This window comes from Emys orbicularis, chromosome 1 (assembly GCF_028017835.1).
Source record: "Emys orbicularis isolate rEmyOrb1 chromosome 1, rEmyOrb1.hap1, whole genome shotgun sequence".
NCBI lineage: Eukaryota > Metazoa > Chordata > Testudines > Emydidae > Emys > Emys orbicularis.
The window spans coordinates 361286434-361306462 of NC_088683.1; the positions used below are offsets into that span (position 1 = coordinate 361286434).

At 44.7% G+C, this 20029-nt stretch overlaps 1 protein-coding gene across 1 annotated transcript in view; it reads left to right on the plus strand.

The window, feature by feature from the left end:
• The first annotated feature begins 529 nt into the window (after positions 1–529).
• The window catches only part of LOC135873349 (disintegrin and metalloproteinase domain-containing protein 21-like), a 105493-nt gene continuing 85993 nt past the window's right edge, over positions 530–20029 (plus strand). Inside the window, exon 1 of the mRNA XM_065397782.1 lies at positions 530–760. Within this exon, the coding sequence (XP_065253854.1) occupies positions 530–760 (231 nt within the window). The remainder of the gene's footprint in view (positions 761–20029) is intronic.

The following is a 20029-nucleotide window of genomic DNA, read 5'->3' on the forward strand; positions in this document are numbered from 1 at the left end:
AAAGTGCAAGCTGGTGTCCATATTGGAAGAGAAGATTCAAGATCTGGAGAAACAAGTATCAACCCTGCTTTGCGTAAGAGAAAATGAAGATTTCCTGGACAGACATCAGGAGATGCTTCTTCGGGCACAACATTCTGAAGAATCAGAGCAGGCTGCGCAGCTGGGACAGAAGGATGGTGAAGAAACTTGGCAGCATGTGACCTCCAGAAGAAGAAAGAGGAGCATCCATGTACCAGCAATGGAGATACAGGTGTGCAACCATTTTCATGTTCTCTCCACAGGTACTAATGCAGAGAGTGGACTAGATGATACATCTGAGGGAAGGGAGCAGAAGGAGACTCTACTGATTGGAAAGCATGAGATGCACTGTCCTAGGGATGGGGGTTCCACAACCACCACTCCCAAGAGAAAGAGGCGGGTGGTGGTGGTTGGGGACTCCCTTCTAAGGGGGACTGAGTCATCTATCTGCCGCCCCAACTGGGAAACCCGAGAAGTGTGCTGCTTGCCAGGAGCTAGAATTCACGATGTGATGGAGAGACTGCCAAGACTGATCAAGCCCTCGGATCGCTACCCCTTTCTGCTTCTCCACATGGGCACCAATGATACTGCCAAGAAGGACCTTGAGCTGATCACTGCAGACTACGTGGCTCTGGGAAGAAGGATAAAGGAGTTTGAGGCGCATGTGGTGTTCTCATCCATCCTCCCTGTGGAAGGAAAAGGCCCAGGTAGAGACTGTCGAATCATGGAAGTCAACGAATGGGTACGCAGATGGTGTCGGAGAGAGGGCTTTGGATTCTTTGACCATGGGATGGTGTTCCAAGAAGAAGGATTGCTAGGCAGAGACAGGCTCTACCTAATGAAGACAGGGAAGAGCATCTTCGCAAGCAGGCTGGCTAACCTAGTGAGGAGGGCTTTAAACTAGGTTCAGTGGGGGAAGGAGACCAAAGGCCTGAGGTAACTGGGAAAGTGGGGTACCAGGAGGAAGCACGAGCAGGAAAGCGCAAGAGGGGAGGACTCCTGCCTCATACTGAGAAAGCAGGATGATCAGCGAGTTATCTTAAGTGCCTATATACAAATGCAAGAAGCCTGGGAAACAAGCAGGGAGAACTGGAAGTCGTGGCACAGTCAAGGAATTATGATGTGATTGGAATAACAGAGACGTGGTGGAATAACTCACATGACTGGAGTATTGTCATGGATGGATATAAACTGTTCATATCGACTGTTCAGGAAGGACAGGCAGGGCAGAAAAGGTGGGGGAGTTGCATTGTATGTAAGAGAGCAGTATGACTGCTCAGAGCTCCAGTATGAAATTGCAGAAAAACCTGAAAGTCTCTGGATTAAGTTTAGAAGTGTGAGCAACAAGGGTGATGTCGTGGTGCAAGTCTGCTATAGACCACCAGACCAGGGGGAAGAGGTGGACGAGGCTTTCTTCAGGCAGCTAACAGAAGTTACTAGATCACAGACCCTGGTTCTCATGGGGAACTTCAGTCACTCTGATATCTGCTGGGAGAGCAATACAGCAGTGCACAGACAATCCAGGAAGTTTTTGGAAAGTGTAGGGGACAATTTCCTGGTGCAAGTGCTGGAGGAACCAACTAGGTGCAGAGCTCTTCTTGACATGCTGCTCACAAACAGGGAAGAATTAGTAGGGGAAGCAAAAGTGGATGGGAACCTGGGAGGTAGTGACCATTAGATGGTTGAGTTCAGGATCCTGACAAAAGGAAGAAAGGAGAGCAGCAGAATATGGACCCTGGACTTCAGAAAAGCAGACTTTGACTCCCTCAGGGAACTGATGGGCAGGATCCCCTGGGAGAATAACATGGGGGGGAAAGGAGTCCAGGAGAACTGGCTGTATTTTAAAGAATCCTTATTGAGGTTGCAGGAACAAACCATCCCGGTGTGTAGAAAGAATAGTAAATATGGCAGGCGACCAGCTTGGCTTAACAGTGAAATCCTTGCTGATCTTAAACACACAAAAGAAGCTTACAAGAAGTGGAAGATTGGACAGGCATGCGGGAGTGAAATCAGGAAGGCCAAATCACACTTGGAGTTGCAGCTAGCAAGGAATGTTAAGAGTAACAAGAAAGGTTTCTACAGGTATGTTAGCAACAAGAAGAAGGTCAGGGAAAGTGTGGGCCCCTTACTGAATGGGGGAGGAACTAGTGACAGAGGATGTGGAGAAAGCTAATGTACTCAATAAAAAGAACAGGAGTACTTGTGGCACCTTAGAGACTAACAAATTTATTTGAGCATAAGCTTTCGTGGGCTACAGCCCACTTCATCGGATGCATAGAATGGAACATACAGCAAGAATATATTTATACATACAGAGAACATGAAAAGGTGGAAGTAGCCATACCAACTGTAAGAGGCCAATCAATTGAGATGAGCTGTCATCAGCAGGAGAAAAAAAACGTTTGAAGAGATAATCAAGATGGCCCATAGAAGGTGTGAGTATACTTAACATGGGGAAATAGATTCAATTAGTGTAATGACCCAACCATTCCCAGTCTCTTCAAACCCAAGTTAATGGTATCTAATTTGCATATTAATTCACGTTCAGCAGTCTCTCTTTGGAGTCTGTTTTTGAAGCTTTTTTGTTGCAAAATTGCCACCTTCAAGTCTGTCACTGAGTGGTTAGAGAGGTTCTTCTACTGGTTTTTGAATGTTATGATTCCTAATGTCAGATTTGTGTCCATTTATTCTTTTGCATAAAGACTGTCCAGTCTGGCCAATGTATATGGCAGAGGGGCATTGCTGGCACATGATGGCATATATCACGTTGGTAGATGTGCAGGTGAACGAGCCCCTGATGGCATGGCTGATGTGATTAGGTCCTATGATGATGTCACTTGAATAGATATGTGGACAGAGTTGGCATCGGGCTTTGTTGCAAGGATAGGTTCCTGGGTTAGTGTTTATGTTGTATGGTGTGCGGTTGCTGGTGAGTATTTGCTTCAGATTGGGGGGCTGTCTGTAAGCGAGGACTGGTCTGTCTCTCAAGATTTGTGAGAGTGAGGGATCAATGCTTTTTTTGCCTCTGTCTTCACAAACAAGGTCAGATCCCAGACTACTGCACTGGGCAGCACAGTATGGGGAGGAGGTGACCAGCCCTCTGTGAAGAAAGAAGTGGTTCAGGACTATTTAGAAAAGCTGGACGAGCACAAGTCCATGGGGCTGGATGCAGTGCATCCGAGGGTGCTAAAGGAGTTGGCGGATATGATTGCAGAGCCATTGGCCATTATCTTTTAAAACTCACGGTGATCGGGGGAGGTCCCGGATGGCTGGAAAAAGGCTAATGTAGTGCCCATTTTTAAAAAAGGGAAGGAGAAGGATCCGCGGAACTACAGGCCAGTCAGCCTTACCTCAGTGGAAAAATCATGGAGCAGGTCCTCCGGGAATCAATTTTGAAGCACTTAGAGGAGAGGAAAGTGATCAGGAACAGTCAGCATGAATTCACCAAGGGCTGTATAAGTAGGAGCATTGCCTAACCTAACCTAATTGCTTTGTATGATAAGATAACTGGCTCTGTGGATGAGGGGAAAGCAGTGGACGTGTTATTCCTTGACTTTAGCAAAGCTTTTGATATGGTCTCCCACAGTATTCTTGCCGGCAAGTTAAAGAAGTATGGGCTGGATGAATGGACTATAAGGTGGATAGAAAGCTGGCTATATCATCGGGCTCAACGGGTAGTGATCAATGGCTCCATGTCTAGTTGGCAGCCGGTTTCAAGCGGAGTGCCCCAAGGGTCGGTCCTGGGGCGGGTGTTGTTCAATATCTTCATTAATGATCTGGAGAATGGCATGGATTGCACCCTCAGCAAGTTTACAGATGACACTAAACTGGGAGGAGTGATAGATACGCTGGAGGGTAGGGTTAGAATACAGAGGGACCTAGACAAATTAGAGGATTGGGCCAAAAGAAATCTGATGAGGTTCAACAAGGACAAGTGCAAAGTCCTGCACCTAGGACGGAAGAATCCCATGCACTGCTACGGACTAGGAACCGAGTGGCTAGGCAGCAGTTCTGCAGAAAAGGACCTAGGGGTTACAGTGGACGAGAAGCTGGATATGAGTCAACAGTGTGCCCTTGTGCCAAGAAGGTTAACGGCATTTAGGGCTGTGTAAATAGGAGCATTGCAGGCAGATCGAGGGATGTGATCATTCCCCTCTATTTGGCATTGGTGAGACCTCATCTGGAGTACTGTGTCCAGTTTTGGGCCCCACACTACAAGAAGGATGTGGAAAAATTGGAAAGAGTCCAGTGGAGGGCACCAAAAATGTTTAGGGTGCTGGAGCACATGACTTATGAGGAGAGGCTGAGGGAACTGAGATTATTTAGTCTGCAGAAGAGAAGAGGGAGGGGGGATTTGATAGCTGCTTTCAACAACCCGAAAGGGGGTTCTAAAGAGGATGGATCTACACTCAGTGGTACCAGATGACAGAACAAGGAGTAATGGTCTCAAGTTGCAGTGGGGGAGGTTTAGAATGGATATTAGGAAAAACTTTTTCACTAGGAGCTTGGTGAAGCACTGGAATGGTTACCTCGGGAGGTTGTGGAATCTCCTTCCTTAGAGGTTTTTGAGGCATGGCTTGACAAAGCCTTGGCTGGGATGATTTAATTGGGGATTGGTCCTGCTTTGAGCAGGGTGTTGGACTAGATGATCCCCTGAGGTCTCTTCCAACCCTAATATTCTATTATTCTATGATCTCTCTGGGTTCCCCAGAGAAGTGGTCAAAGATCTGCCGTTTGTAGGGCCCAAACTCTTCGCAGCCAAAACAGATGAGTCCCTCCATACACGGAAGTACTCAAGGGTAACGTTGAGGTCCCCGGGTATTTATACACCTAGACCAAGAAAAGACAGAGAAATTATTATGAACCACAGAGGTTCTGACCCACTCCCTATGCACAACAGCACAGACAATATAAGCAACTGGGATGGAAACAGAGACCCACAAGGAGATGACAATCTACTCCTCTGACTGCTACATTCTTACCATTGACATCAAGGCAGCAAATTTGAAACATTGGTCAAGGGCCCGAGATCCCCACATTTTTCAGCGCTGGAACCATCTCCCAACCATTCGGAGATCACCTCATTCCCTTTTACCCAATCTGGTAAACTATTACAACAGACAGATTAATACTGGAAATTATTGAAACTGGTACTCCATCCCTTTTATCTCCAACCTCCCTACCAACACTCCCTCCCTGTCCCTCTTCAGGGACCCCTCTCACGAACTGTGACAAGAGGTAACCTACCTCATACATCTAGAAGCAGTAGAACCAGTACCAACAAAACAGAGGGAAGGGTTTCTATTCATATTATTTCCTCACACAGGAACCACTTCATCGGATGCATGCAGTGGAAAATACAGTAGGAAGATATATTTGGGTTGCCATACCAACTGTAACAAGAGTAATTAATTAAGGTGAGCCATTATCAGCAAGAGAAAAAAAAAACGTTTGTAGTGATAATCAGGATGGCCCATTTCCAACAGTTGACAAGAAAGCATGAGTAACAGTAGGGGGAAAAAATAGTTTTTTACTTTGTGTAATGACCCATCCACTCCCAGTCTTTATTCAAGCCTAAATTAATGGTGTCCAGTTTGCAAATTAATTCCAATTCTGCAGTTTCTCGTTGGAGTCTGTTTTTGAAGTTTTTTTGTTGGAGTATTGGGACTTTGAGGTCTGTAATTGAGTGACCAGGGAGGTTGAAGTGTTCTGCGACTGGTTTTTGAATGTTATAATTCTTGACGTCTGATTTGTGTCCATTTATTCTTTTGTGTAGAGACTGTCCAGATTGGCCAATGTAAAAAACTATTTCCCCATGCTATTTTTCCCCTCTACTGTTACTCACACCTTCTTGTCAACTGTTGGAAATGGACCATCCTGATTATCACCTCAAAAGTTTTTTTTTCTCCTGTTGATAATAGCTCACCTTAATTACTCTCGTTACAGTTGGTATGGCAACACCCATTTTTTCATGTTCTTTGTGTGTGTGTGTGTGTATGTGTGTATATGTGTGTGTATATATATATATATATATATATACACAGAAGTATTTTCCACTGCATGCAGCCGATGAAGTGGGTTTTAGCCCATGAAAGCTTATGCTCAAATAAATGTGTTAGTCCGGGGTAGGCAACCTATGGCACGCATGCCAAAGGCGGCACACGAGCTGATTTTCAGTGGCACTAACATTGCCCAGGTCCTGGCCACCGGTCTGGGCGGCTCTGCATTTTAATTTAATTTTAAATGAAGTTTCTTAAACATTTTAAAAACCTTATTTACTTTACATATAACAATAGTTTAGTTATATATTATAGACTTCTAGAAAGAGACCTTCTAAAAACATTAAAATGTATTACTGGCATGCGAAACCTTAAATTAGAGTGAATAAATGAAGACTCGGCATACCACTTCTGAAAGGTTGCCAATCCCTGTGTTAGTCTCTAAGGTGCCACAAATACTCCTCGTTCTTTTTGCTAATCTATTGGAGTTCTTTGAAGGGGTCAACAAACATGTGGACAAGCTGGATCCAATGGACATAGTATACTTAGATTTTCAGAAAGCCTTTGATAAGGTCCCTCACCAAAGGCTGTTACGTAAATTAAGTTGTCATGGGATAAGAGGGAAGATCCTTTCATGGATTGAGAACTGGTTAAAAGACAGGGAACAAAGGGTAGGAATAAATGGTAATTTTTCAGAATGGAGAGGGGTAACTAGTGGTGTTCCCCAAGGGTCAGTCCTAGGACCAATCCTATTCAAATTATTCATAAATGATCTGGAGAAAGGGGTAAACAGTGAGGTGGCAAAGTTTGCAGATGATACTAAACTGCTCAAGATAGTTAAGACCAAAGCAGACTGTGAAGAACTTCAAAAAGATCTCACAAAACTAAGTGATTGGGCAACAAAATGGTAAATGAAATTTAATGTGGATAAATGTAAAGTAATGCACATTGGAAAAAATAACCCCAACTATACATACAATATGATGGGGGCTAATTTAGCTACAATTAATCAGGAAAGAGATCTTGGAGTCATCGTGGATAGTTCTCTGAAGATGTCCACGCAGTGTGCAGCGGCAGTCAAAAAAGCAAACAGGATGTTAGGAATCATTAAAAAAGGGATAGAGAATAAGACGGAGAATATATTATTGCCCTTATATAAATCGATGGTACGCCCACATCTTGAATACTGCGTACAGATGTGGTCTCCTCATCTAAAAAAAATACATACTGGCATTAGAAAAGGTTCAGAGAAGGGCAACTAAAATGATTAGGGGTTTGGAACGGGTCCCATATGAGGAGAAATTAGAGAGGCTAGGACTTTTCAGCTTGGAAAAGAGGAGACTAAGGGGGGATATTATTGAGGTATATAAAATCATGAGTGGTGTGGAGAAAGTGAATAAGGAAAAGTTATTTAGTTGTTCCCATAAAATAAGAACTAGGGGCCACCAAATTAAATTAATGGGCAGCAGGTTTAAAACAAATAAAAGGAAGTTCTTCTTCACACAGCGCACAGTCAACCTGTGGAACTCCTTGCCTGAGGAGGTTGTGAAGGCTAGGACTATAACAGGGTTTAAAAGAGAACTAGATAAATTCATGGAGGTTAAGTCCATTAATGGCTATTAGCCAGGATGCGTAAGGAATGGTGTCCATAGACTCTGTTTGTTAGAGAGAGATCACTTGATCATTACCTGTTAGGTTCACTCCCTCTGGGGCACCTGGCATTGGACACTGTCAGCAGACAGGATACTGGGCTGGATGGACCTTTGGTCTGACCCAGTATGGCCATTCTTATGTTATATTCTTATGGCTCAGTAAGAAAGCTCAGAATTTGTATGCTATGTTCAAATCTGTCGCTTCCCAAAGTGAATGCAGCCATTTGCTTTTGTTGTAAAGGATTCAGTAATTTTACCTGAAGGGGATTTCCTCTCTCTTCTTCCTCTTTCTTGTATGTATGACATGAGTTGCATTTTCTTTTGTCATCTATGCTCCATAAGTTTTTTGGGCAGCAGCTATCATCTCAGATGTAGAGTTGGACCCCTAGATTTTGTCTCCAAAGCACTGGCAACCAGTATAGTAGCCAGAAAACACATTTTTGTTTTATGTCCTAGAAGGCTGATGTTCAAGCTAAACACCTTTCATGGTCTCCATCAGCTAAGCAGAGGGAAATGTTTTTTGAGTACCTCTCAACAAAATGTTCTTGAGGCAAAAATAAAAGGGGGGTGGGGGTGGGGAGCGTCACTCATTTCTTACATACAAAAGAGTAAATACTGTCTGTTGTAGATCTAGTCAAGCACCCCTTCCTGGCCACTCACCAGACTGCTGTGAGGGGATCCAGTCACTGGATTGTGTATGTTTTAAGCCTCCAGAGTCTGAGTACATCCCAGGCACTGTCCCTGTCTTGAGGTTGCTAGGCATGCTCTCGGGGTGCATATCTTCTATCTGGCACCCCTTCCTGAGAGCTATGACAGCCCTGTACCCTGACAAGCCCCTGGCACAAGTGCTGACTCCTTAAGTTCTTCTTGTAGAAGGGTGTGAGCCTTCTGGTTTACTTCTTCAAGGGGCTCTGTGGTAGGTTTAATGCATGAAAGTTACAGACACTTTGTACAGGAATCTACAGCACTACTGCTCTTTTTTTAATCACACAAGAATACACAGAGAATACGGATCATACTGAAAACAATACACCTCCTGAATGCAGTGCTGCTCATTCTAACTCACCCATCCCTTTGGAGTCCTTGGTGGTCATCTGAGATCAAGTTGGCAGGGTTCCTCCTGCCTCATTGGGCTCATATAGCAGCTTCTTTTGTCTTGAGTTGCTGAAAATGGCTGAAGACCCAAATAACTAATTTCCTGCCCTGTATAACCTTCTAGTCCCTCTGTCAGATGACTCCTGGATCTGCCTCCTCGGGTGACTTTGTTGCTAGGCATCTTCTCTCCAGACAAATCAATGACCATGGTTCTGAGCCAGTCTAATGTATAGGATGTTTGTATTTGAATAGAGGTCCATCCCAATTTAATGACTTTCTATCACTACACCTTAGAATTTTCAGTTCAGGATGGAGGCAAAGAGACCACAGACAAGGCAACTAGACTCCACATTCAAAATGAAGTTTACAATCTAATAAAAATACATATAGATTTCATAGTCTCGCAGAAAAATTAATAAGTTATAGAGATTGATTTCCAAATCATTACAGAGGCCTCATACAAAGTCAAGACAGTTGGGGAGGTCTAGGTTGGATATTAGGAAACACTATTTCACTAGGAGGGTGGCGAAGCATTGGAATGGGTTATCTAGGGAGGTGGAATCTCCATCCTTAGAGGTTTTTAAGGCCTGGCTTGACAATGCCCTGGCTGGGATGATTTAGTTGTTGTTGATCCTGCTTTGAGCATGGGATTGGACTAGATGACCTCCTGAGGTCTCTTCCAACCCTAATATTTTGTGATTCTAAGAATGCCTTTTTGAGGTGTATCCATCCCCAGGTGGATACAGTAAACAAGGCAGCAGCTTTTCCTAGAGAAGCTGTTGGAACAGATACATTTCAGATGTTGGCCAAAAAATTAGGTTATTCAGAAATAGACCTCAACAGATGAACCATCGATCATGACACACTAATATATTACAACCATTAACTGCATCCAGAGATTGCACACTGGAATGCAACGTCTGTGGTTTTTTTCTTCTCTTTGGTCCCACTGATCTGCAAAGACTCAAAGAAAGAAAGGAGAAGAAAAGAGAGTTCATTTCCACTTTAGTGGCCCTGGACTGGCTTCACAGTCTGTATTATGCCTCTCTAGAACTGATTGACCAAGATCGCTTTGGGCACATGGAATGCTGACCTGAAGGCTGAAATATTTTTGACATGCTGTTTAACTGTTTTAATAACAAATATAGATAAAACTTGACAAATGTAACAAAACACAGCATAAAAAGCAATGTATGGGCTTAAGTCTTAGGTTTCACATTCTCTTTGAATTACTTTTCAACCGATATCCTAGTGAAGTCACATTACTTGCTGCTAAGACTTTTTATAGTGCTCCAGCTATCTCAGAACACCTTTCTGTGGAAAACTGCTGACTTAGCCTGCCCTATGCAGTACACAGCACTACAGTGCAGCTTAAATGCAGAATTCAGATCTGGTAGCACCACATCAAGGATCTTGCAGAAATCTACAGTCACAGAAATTAGAGGGAGAGCTCAGTGCATTGGGTGCTTCCAGGCTGCTCTGCCACAATCATCCTTACTCTGAACAGAATGCTAGGCCTTCTGTCCCACAAAAGAGGTCCTCATCTAAACCTAAATGCTCATGTATGTACTAAAGTGTTGGCTACTGAGCTGAAAGTCTGGTATTCTTTAAAACCTATCTTAGAAGGTAGTGGGTAAGTGCCTCCATTTCAAGCCCTGCCGCTATCCTCGTACTTCAGAATATAAAATGCTTTTTCTTCATGTTCTGCTATTAAAGGGATTAGACATATCTAATCCTCTAATGTAAACATCCATGATTTTCTTTTGGCAGGTCTGGACAGGTGCTTACCACCTTGGTAACTTATCTAACAGTTCATACCTCAGCAATGGGTGCTGTCATGGGAAGAACTGATAGAAGATAGTGACCTTGGAGAAACATTCTTCCAGATTCCATATTGCAGCTCTGCTTTAGAAACTTCCTCAAAGACTTATTCCTTTTCTCTGGAGCCTTAACCTTTTCCTGAACCATTCCTGTTTCCCTCCTTTTGGATTCATGTCCATTTTGTCTCTGGAATTGCTAATTTCAAAAGCTGAGTAAATCCCTTCCTGGCTGTCATAAATAGTGTACTTACTTGCAAACTTTCAGCTCTCTTCCTTTGCTTACCCATATGCCATTTTTCATTATGACAAATGCCTCTGAACTATTCCCTTCTCTTTCCCTTGTTGTCATAATTATTTCCCATTTCTACCAAAATGAGAAGATTCCTCTTCCTTGTTTCTAGCTAATTTCAAAGAACCAACTGAAATACATTGAGCTGAGTGAAGTTTGCAGTTTCATTGCATGGGAAGTACCCACATTTCAGCATTTGTTTTCAGCCCAAATCACAGCAACATGTTGAAATTTGTATTTTTGGGTTTTTTTTGTTTTGAAGAAGGGAAATTCCAAAAAACTTCCATTAGAAAATGTCAACAAATTTTGTTTCAACACTTTCACTGGAAACAAAATATTTGTAAATTCTGAAATTAAAATGTATGTATTTTTTGTTTGCTTCTTTTCAGCTCAGTTCAATATTAAACTGCATTTTTCCAATGTGGCACGTTCCCTCATGAGAGTTGTAATTCAGGAGTCTTCATTTTCCCTTGTGGGTCAGGCTCCTTGATCAGACTACATGTCTCATGATGCACGCAGAGATATGTGACTCCTATGAAATACCATGAAGCTTGGTCAGAATGAATCATAGGAGACTGTATTGGTCCTCAGTCGTGGTCTGGTTGGGAAGCATGGCCTAGTGGTCATGGCCACAACCCTGCACTGCCAAGGGGATTGTGGGGAGGGGAGCCGGTGCCCTTCCACTCCGCTGGGCTACTTAAGGCTGTCCTCCCTGAGCCTGTTCCTTTTGTCGCTCCGCCCCCTCCCCGCCCCCCGGGTCAGCTCAGTCCAAGTCATTTCTTTGGTGGGGAAATCCAAACCAAAAGAAGTAAGAGGATGGTACCAATGTCCAAAGTCACAGGAGTCCCTCTCTGGGGTGGTTCCTCCCTTCCTATAAGGAGGGCCCCTTTGGGCAGCAGTGTCAGTGCCTTTAGGCTTCCTTCTGCTCTGCTGGAGCTGTGGGCTGCAGTTCTGCTCACCTCCAGTTCTGCCACCCAAATGAGCTACTTCCCTGCCTTTTAATTCCTCCAGCAGATGGAGCATTTGCTGCAGGTGTGGTGGGGCGGGGCTGGCTGAGCCAAAAATGATCCCCTAACCCCTTGTTGCTCAGTGTGGGGTTTGTACACCCCATCACAGAGATGTACTCCTCAAGTGAACCTAGCCCATAGGATAGAATGCAGAGCCAAACTGCAGCTGCCATAAGGCAGTGTGGTGATAGGAAAATGCAGTTTAATATTTTGTTGCACAAATTAAGCTTTTTGGGTCAATTCAAAAGAACAAAATAATCCAACAGGATTGTACTGACCTGAAATTAAATATTTCATTCCAGTTTTCATTACAGAAAATCAATTTTTTGGAAAATTTTGAGTTTCCAGAGCCTGCATCTTCTGTTGGAAAATCATTCTGTTGGACAATTTCTTGACCAGCTATAACTGTCACCGCATGAATGCCTTAGAGCTATAAACTTCTGTGTTGATGGATCCAAAGAATGGTTAAAATCTGAGACTATTTTTGTTTTGGTAGGGTTGTTAAAGAGCGTCCAGCTCCATAGTGTATCCTCTCTAAACAGATCAGATCTTTTATTTCCACCATTGGTTCAGTAGCCAGTGTTTCTTGTCCAAAAAGTATTAGATTCCACTTCTCTAGAAGCATTGCTTCTCTTTCTCTGTGAAAGGAGAGGCCTACTTTTTAGAGAGTTACAAGGTAGCCACTTAAGCCCTGGAAAAACTTCCACTAACATTAATGGTCTTCAGTCAAGCTGTTGGTCCTCTCTGATTTTTTCCTTCTGGCATTCCATATTAAATCTGTGCCGCTTTTTTTTTTGGCAGATGTGCCATCGGCGAGGTCATTGGTAAGTAATTGAGTTTCCTTTTGCCTTGGCAATCTTGGTGCTCATTTTATTCATAATTGCTAGACCGATCTCAGAAGTTATCAGTCAGCATCTGGCAACACAGAAATGCAACTTCTTATCTGCTCATATTTTTTTCTTTGTTTCCAAACACTGACTTGTAATGACCCATTCAGTAGACAAAAGAAAGTAGAGCGTTTCCTATATATAGATTTCTGTCACCTATATGCCTAAGTGTCCAATTTTGGTCCTTCATTGAGGAGGGCAAGTTAGTGGCAAGAACATCCCTTCATGCTGCAGTGGATGCAGCAGAAATGGCATCCAGAGACCTGGCCACTGGTATAATCATGAGGAGGAATTCTTAGCTACAGTCTTTGTGTTTCCCCAGGGAGGTCCAGAATATAATACAGGACCTTCCCTGTGATGAGTTGAATCTCTTCAATGAGAAATGGATGAGTTCCTGCACTTTTGAAAGAGCTCAAGATTGACTTTTCACTCGCTGGGGATTTACACTCTGGTCCCAAGGAGAAAACACCAGAGACAAGCCTATAGGCCAAGGCCACCCCTTCCTCAAGAGTTCTACCACCAGCATCCATTGATCATGACAGACAGTTGACTCTTTGAAATTATCGATCAAGGTCACTCTATCGAGTTCATCACTCTCTCCCTTCACAAACCCCCTTCCTGGTCCCCCTTCAGGGAACACTTTCACAGGGTGATTCTTCATCAGGTTGCAGACTCCCTTCTGCAGTGCATCTCATGTGAGTCTCAAGGTAGATGGTTCTGTTGACTGTATTTACTAGTTCCCAAAAAACAAAGAGGATGGAGACTCATTCTGATCCTTTGGCAACTCAACATCTTTTTCTGAAAGTTGAAATTCAGGATGGTTAAGTTAGTATCAATAATCCCCTCCCTTCAGAAGAGGATGTGGTTGTGGTTCTCAACAGGAGGGACACGGGCTTTCATTTAGACATTCATCCTGCCCACAGAAAATTCCTGTGGTTTATTGTTGGCCAAGAACATTTCCATTTCAGAGTTCTTTCCTTTGGGCTAGTAATAGCAACCAGAGTGCTTACACAAGATTTTATTTGTGGTGACAGCCCAAATGAGATGTCAGTCATCCAGTTTTCTCATATCTGGACGATTGGCTCTTGGTAGGCTGCTTCTGCCAAGAGGTCAGATCAGTGATGGAGTTTCTGCTCCATCTTCTAGCAGCCCTGGGTATCTGCATAAACAGAGAAGTTATTTATCACCCACAGAGGTGATAAATGACATCAGGGTCTGTTTCCATGACAGAGTTCTTTCCCACAGAAAGATTTCCATTAATGAGCAACCTGACAGCAAGGATACTTGCAGACCAAGAACTACGGTGAGAATGTGCCCTCTTGGTGTAAGACTATGGGCTAGTCTACACTGGCAACGTTAAATTGCTGCCGTGGCTCTCTCCCAGTGCTCTAAAAAAACCACATCCGTGAGGGGCATAGCTCCCAGTGCTGGTGCACTGTCTACACTAGCACTGTACAGCGCTGAAACTTGCTGCACTCGTGGTGTGTGTTTTCACACCCCCGAGCAAGAAAGTTGCAGCGCTGTAAAGTGGCAGTGTAGACAAGCCCTATATGGCCTTGTGCACTTTTGTGATGACATTTTGCAAGTCTTCTTCCACAATGTCTGCAGGCCTGTCTCCGGTTGGTCTACTCACCAGATAGATCACAGCAATTCCAGAGTGACTGTTCCCACCAGAGTTGTCGCCTCCCTCATCTGGTGGTCGAAACAAAAGAGAGTGAGAATGGGTGTTCCTTTCAACACTCCCCTCCCTGGCACCATCATAGCAGACACTTTTCTTCTGGGGTGCCCACCTGAAAAGCCACACTGCTCAAGATACCTCATGGGAGATGGGAGACCAGACTGCACATCAATATACTAGAACTGAGAGCAGTCCACCTGGCTTGCACAGCCTTTCTCCCACTTACACATTAAATTCATATCTAAGTGATGTCAGACAATATTAGCATCGTCTTTTACATGAACAAACAGGTCAGAGCAAAATTTCTTTCTGTTTGCCTGGAAGCAGTCGGGCTTTGGAAGTGTTGCTTCTGAAACCACATTACTATTCAAACTGCATACCTACCTGCAGACAACCTGAGCAGGCACTTCTCTGTGGATGACGAGTGAGAGGTTCACAACTCTGCCCTGAGCAAAATATTCACTCAGTGGGGTTCACCTGTTCCCAAATGAACAGAATACTTTCCCGTTTTGCTCCAAAGGAGCTATGGGTCACGGCTGCCAGGGCAACATTCTCCTGTTGTCATGGAGAAACAATCTGAGATATGCCTTTACTCCCATTCCCCTGGTACCATAGGTCCTGAGAAAAATCCATCATGACAGGGCTAGAGTAATTTTCCTAGCACCCAGTTGGTCCAGGCAGTTTTGATTCCCAGAGCTCTTGAAAATATAAGCCCGTCACCAATCAGGATCCACCCTTTTCAGACCTCCTAACTCAGGAGGGGGGCAGAATCAGGCACCCTAATCCAGACTTGCTCCATCTCATGACCTGGTGTTTGGATGGGCATTGGAAATAGAATACTGTTCTTCTTCACCTGTTCAGGCTGTCCATACCTAAAATAGGAATGATTCCAGTAGGACCTGCTACCTAGCTAAATGGAGATGTTTCTCTGCATGGGTGTAGCATAATCGTCCTTCTCCAGGCACTGCAGGTATTCTGGTCATTTTGGATTATCTCTGGTCTCTAAAAGCTTAGGCCTTTCCATTAGCTCACTACGGGTCCATCTCACAGCAATTAGTGCCTTTCTCCCTCCAGTAGAGAGACATTTTGTTTTCACTCACCCAAGTACCATTCCTCCAGTGGTCAAACCTTCACTTCAATGGGACCTCTGTCTTGTCCTGTGAACCCTCAGCAGACCACCATTTGAAGTCCTGGTGACGTGTTTCATGTCCTACCTGTCCATAAAAGTTGCATTTTTAGTAGTTATCACTGTGGCCAGGAGAGTAAGTGAGTTGGGACCCCTCATGGCAGATCCCCCTTTTATGGATTTTCACAGGGAAAACGTCTCCCATCACCTCTATTCTAAGTTCCTCCTCAAGATTATTTGTGAATTCCATGTCAACCAAAGTATCCTTTGACCTGTCTTTTTACTGAAGCCCCTTGCTTCTGTCGAAGAGAAAATACTTCTTTCTCTCAATGTCAGACGTATCTTGGTTAGTATGGAGTCAGGGCATACTCCACAAGAGCACAAAGCTGCCTCTACAGCATCCGTGCAGGAAGTTCCAATACTAGACATATGCAGGGCAGCCACCTGGAGCTCCATCCACATGTTTGCTAGATATGAGATGCTGGGTGAGGCTCCTGCTGCAGGTGGGGCAGTGGGAACTGAAGGACTGCAAGCATCTTGGTTGCTGGCTTCCTTGCACGCCCCTCCAGTCTGAGCATTGCTTGTCCATCATCCACATGTGGAGTACACTTAGGGACCAGCACTTGAAGAAGAAATTGAAGTTACTCATCTGTAACTGGAGGTTCTTCAAGATGTGTGGTCCCTATATGAATTCTACTACCTGCCCTCCGTACCCTCTGTTTTGGATTCTGTTGGGTTCGCAGTAAGAAGAGGAACTGGAGAGTCATCAGCCTGTGCTGCTTCTTATGCCCTTGGTTGGGAGCACAAGGCGGTCTTCTATTCATGTGTAGGCCAATGGACACTGCTTGTTAGAATTTCCAGACTCAGGCACATGGTGTACATGCAATACCATGTGTGTGGCATACTGAGAAAGACCACACATCTTGAAGAACTTCCAGTTTACAAGTAAGAAAATTGAGGTTATTTGTTTTTTTAAATTTTCTAGTTAGTTTTGTTGTCTAGTTATAACTAACCACCTGAAAGGAATTTTACAAGTGCTATAAGTTATAGATTCAGAATTGGAGCTGCTGCATGGGTGAGAAACTAGGAGAAGGTCCAAATGTTTTCATATTTGTGATTGTACAAGTTGCTGTTTATTAACAGGGATGCTTGGGCATCATGATCGAGAAGTTAGGAGTCTGTGTTTGAAGACACAGAAAATAAATTAAGCTGATGAATCTTTGGATTTAGTTTCCTCGATTGTTTTTACATGCTCTTTCATAATGCCCTTCATTCCAGTTGTCTGAGGCCCATATTCAACAAAGCACTTCATCACATGCCTAACCTTTTAGCATGTGGTTAAATCCCATTGAAATCATTGGGACTTTGCTAAATTGGAACCTGAAAATGCAGGCAGCAATAGTAGGAGTACTCAGAGCCCACCAACAGCCCTATCATCGCAAGATCAGGTACCAGAATTCTTGAAGGCAATTTCTAGAATTAAATTGCCTGTCAGATATCCTGCAGCAAAGAGAAATCAGCAGCTGGAAACAAATAGATATTTTATAACTTCATATAAAAGTTTACAACCTGGGTGTATCTGTATACTTTTACCAATTACTGTAAAATAAATTTCAACTCATTGGGTGATGATGGGCCTTGCTAAGCTGCCATGTTTATACAAATACTTTCATTGCACCTTTTTCTGTACTGCCGTAAACTAGTTAACCAGTAGTGAAGATAATTTGGGCCAGAGCATCAGATGATACAGATTGGTATATCTCCATTAAAGCCAGTTTACACCAGGTGAGCATCTGGCCCTATGTATGTGAGACTGGGACAACTGCATTCTTACATGTATATTTGTCCTCACATAACATAAGTGACTTATCGGGAGCAAGACGACAATCTTCATGTGGTGCTTCTGTTAAGTGTTGGTGTTTTTCGTGTTTTGTGCAAATTCACTATCATACGAATGTCAAGAACTGACCACTGGAGTTACCAATCTCCTACTGAAAGTAGCAATGATTAGATTTCCTTAAACTGCCCTTTTCAGAACTAAAAAAGAACAATTGGGCCAGTCGTCCAAATATACCAATTTAATATAGAAGGGATGTCCAGGAAAAAGTGTCAAGTATCAGAGGGGTAGCCGTGTTAGTCTGAATCTGTAAAAAGCAACAGAGGGTCCTGTGGCACGTGTGACAAGATGGTCGATATAGTATGGTGGGTCCTGTGCTTTTCTTGGTGGGGGGACTAAAATACCACCCCTTACCCCTGCTCTTGGGGCACCGAGGGCCCCACTAGTGGCCCAGGAAGGTGGTAAAGGAGGGAAGCGGGGGAGGGGTCTGGGTTTGCTCCTCACTCTGAGACCCAGCCCCTCTCAACCCCTGCAGGTTCTTACCCTCTTCCCCCTTGGGTGGGGTACCTTCAGTCCTTAAATGCTGGGGGAGGGAATGTTCCTCCCCTGCTGGGGCAGGGTCTCCCTTACTCCGGTTTTCTGTTCCTCCAAGTCTCACAACACACCTCCAAGCTCCAGTCCTCTCTCCTTCCTCCTTCCCCCTGACTGCCTGAAGCAGGGGGTTTTATTAGGTTTCTTACAGGGCCTTAATTGATTACAGGTGCTCCAATTAACCTGTAGCAACCCTCCCTAGTCTACAGGGAACCACGCCTTAATTAACCTAGGGTTTATATACTTCCCTTCTACCACTTCCCACTGCTCCCTGGCCCTCCTGTTTCACACACCTTTAAGACTAACAGAAGTATTGGAGCATAAGCTTTCGTGGGTGAATGCCCACTTGCGTCTGATGAAGTGGGCATTCACCCACGAAAGCTTATGCTCCAATACTTCTGTTAGTCTTAAAGGTGCCACAGGACCCTCTGTTGCTTTTTACAGGAAAATGTGGATTACCTCTCGAGGACTCTCAAAGACCATCATATTGACATTGTGGCCCTCCAAGAAACACTCATGAAAGAAGATGACAAAGCTGCCAGACATAAAAATCTATGGCTACACCAAAATCACTGCTGTCAACCATCCAAAATATGGGCTAGCAGTGTACACGTGAAATGGATTAGAGGATGTAGAAGTTTTGGAAGAATCATCAACTAGCAGAAAAGAGATCAGCATGGTTAGAATCAGGGACATCATTATAATAAACATATACAAGCCATGTAACATAATGTGGCCTGATCTCATCTTCTCTTCCCTTCCTCATCTGGCCATCTACATAGGTGATTTTAACAGCCATCACAAAGACTGAGGATACTGCTCAAATAACATAGCCAGGGAACAGAGCACAGAATGGGCCTCCCTCAAAGACCTCCACCAGCTCTATGATCCGAAGCCAGCCATATCTTTTTGGTCTGCAAGTTAGATAATGGATCACAACCCTGACCTGTGTTTTGTGACCCATAACAGCACAGGCATTCCACTAGCCACAAGAATCATCTTGAGTCACTTCCTGCATAGCCAACATCACCCAGTTATCCTCCAGATAAGCCTGGAAATGCCTCTTCTGCAGTCGGTGCCAAAGCTGTGTTGGAATTTCCGTAAGGCTGACTTGCCCACCTACACTTCGGAAACAGAACATTGGATCCCACGGCTCAAACTGATACCTAGAAACTTTGGCCATTTTACAAACATCCTAAAATTGACCGCAAAGAAGTACATCCCGCGCAGTCACCACAAGGCTGCTGGACAAAAGAATCTGAGTCCCTCCTGAGGAAATATGAAAGGAGCATGTGACGGAAGCTGCCCCTCACTGGATGGCAAAGGGTTAATAGCAGCCCTTGGAGCTGCTGTGCAGAACCCAGCCAATCAGAGGAAGGCTTAGAAGCCGCCAATCAGGGCCAGGCTGGGCCCTATAAGAAGGGCTGCAGGGAAGAGAGGAGTTCAGTCTCCCCCTGGAGCTTGAGGGAGAAGGTCTGGCTACCTGTAGAGAGAAGTACCTGGGACAGAGCAGTGCTGGGCAGGGTCACGAGAGCAAGCGGAGCTCCAGCCTGGCTGGCTCCCAGACTGTGGCCTTGATACAGAGGCCAAGTAAGTGCTGCGGCTATGGGGAAGTGGCCCAGGGAAAGCAGGTAGTGGCAGAGGGGAAGGAGACGCAGTGAGTGGCTACCTGCTATAGGGTCCCTGGATTGGGCCCAGAGTAGTGGGTGGGCCTGACCCCCCGCCCTTTTGCCCCACTGGCTGCCGAGGGAAGTGGCCAGCTAAGGGACTGCAGTTTGCCCCTGAGCAAGGGGCTGGACTAGGGGCTGCAGTTCACCACTGCAGCGAGAGGCCAGGCGAAGAACTGCCGGTTCCCCCTAAGGGGGGAGACAACGGAGTTGGGGCACAGCCAGAGGGCCATGCCCTGAAGAGGACGCCGCGGTCAGGGAGTGACGCGGGTCCCCACAGACAGTGGAGACGGTGGAGAAGCAGCGACAGAGAGTGAGACACCACAAGAGGAGGGCGCCCTGCTGATGGACAGAGCTAATTTC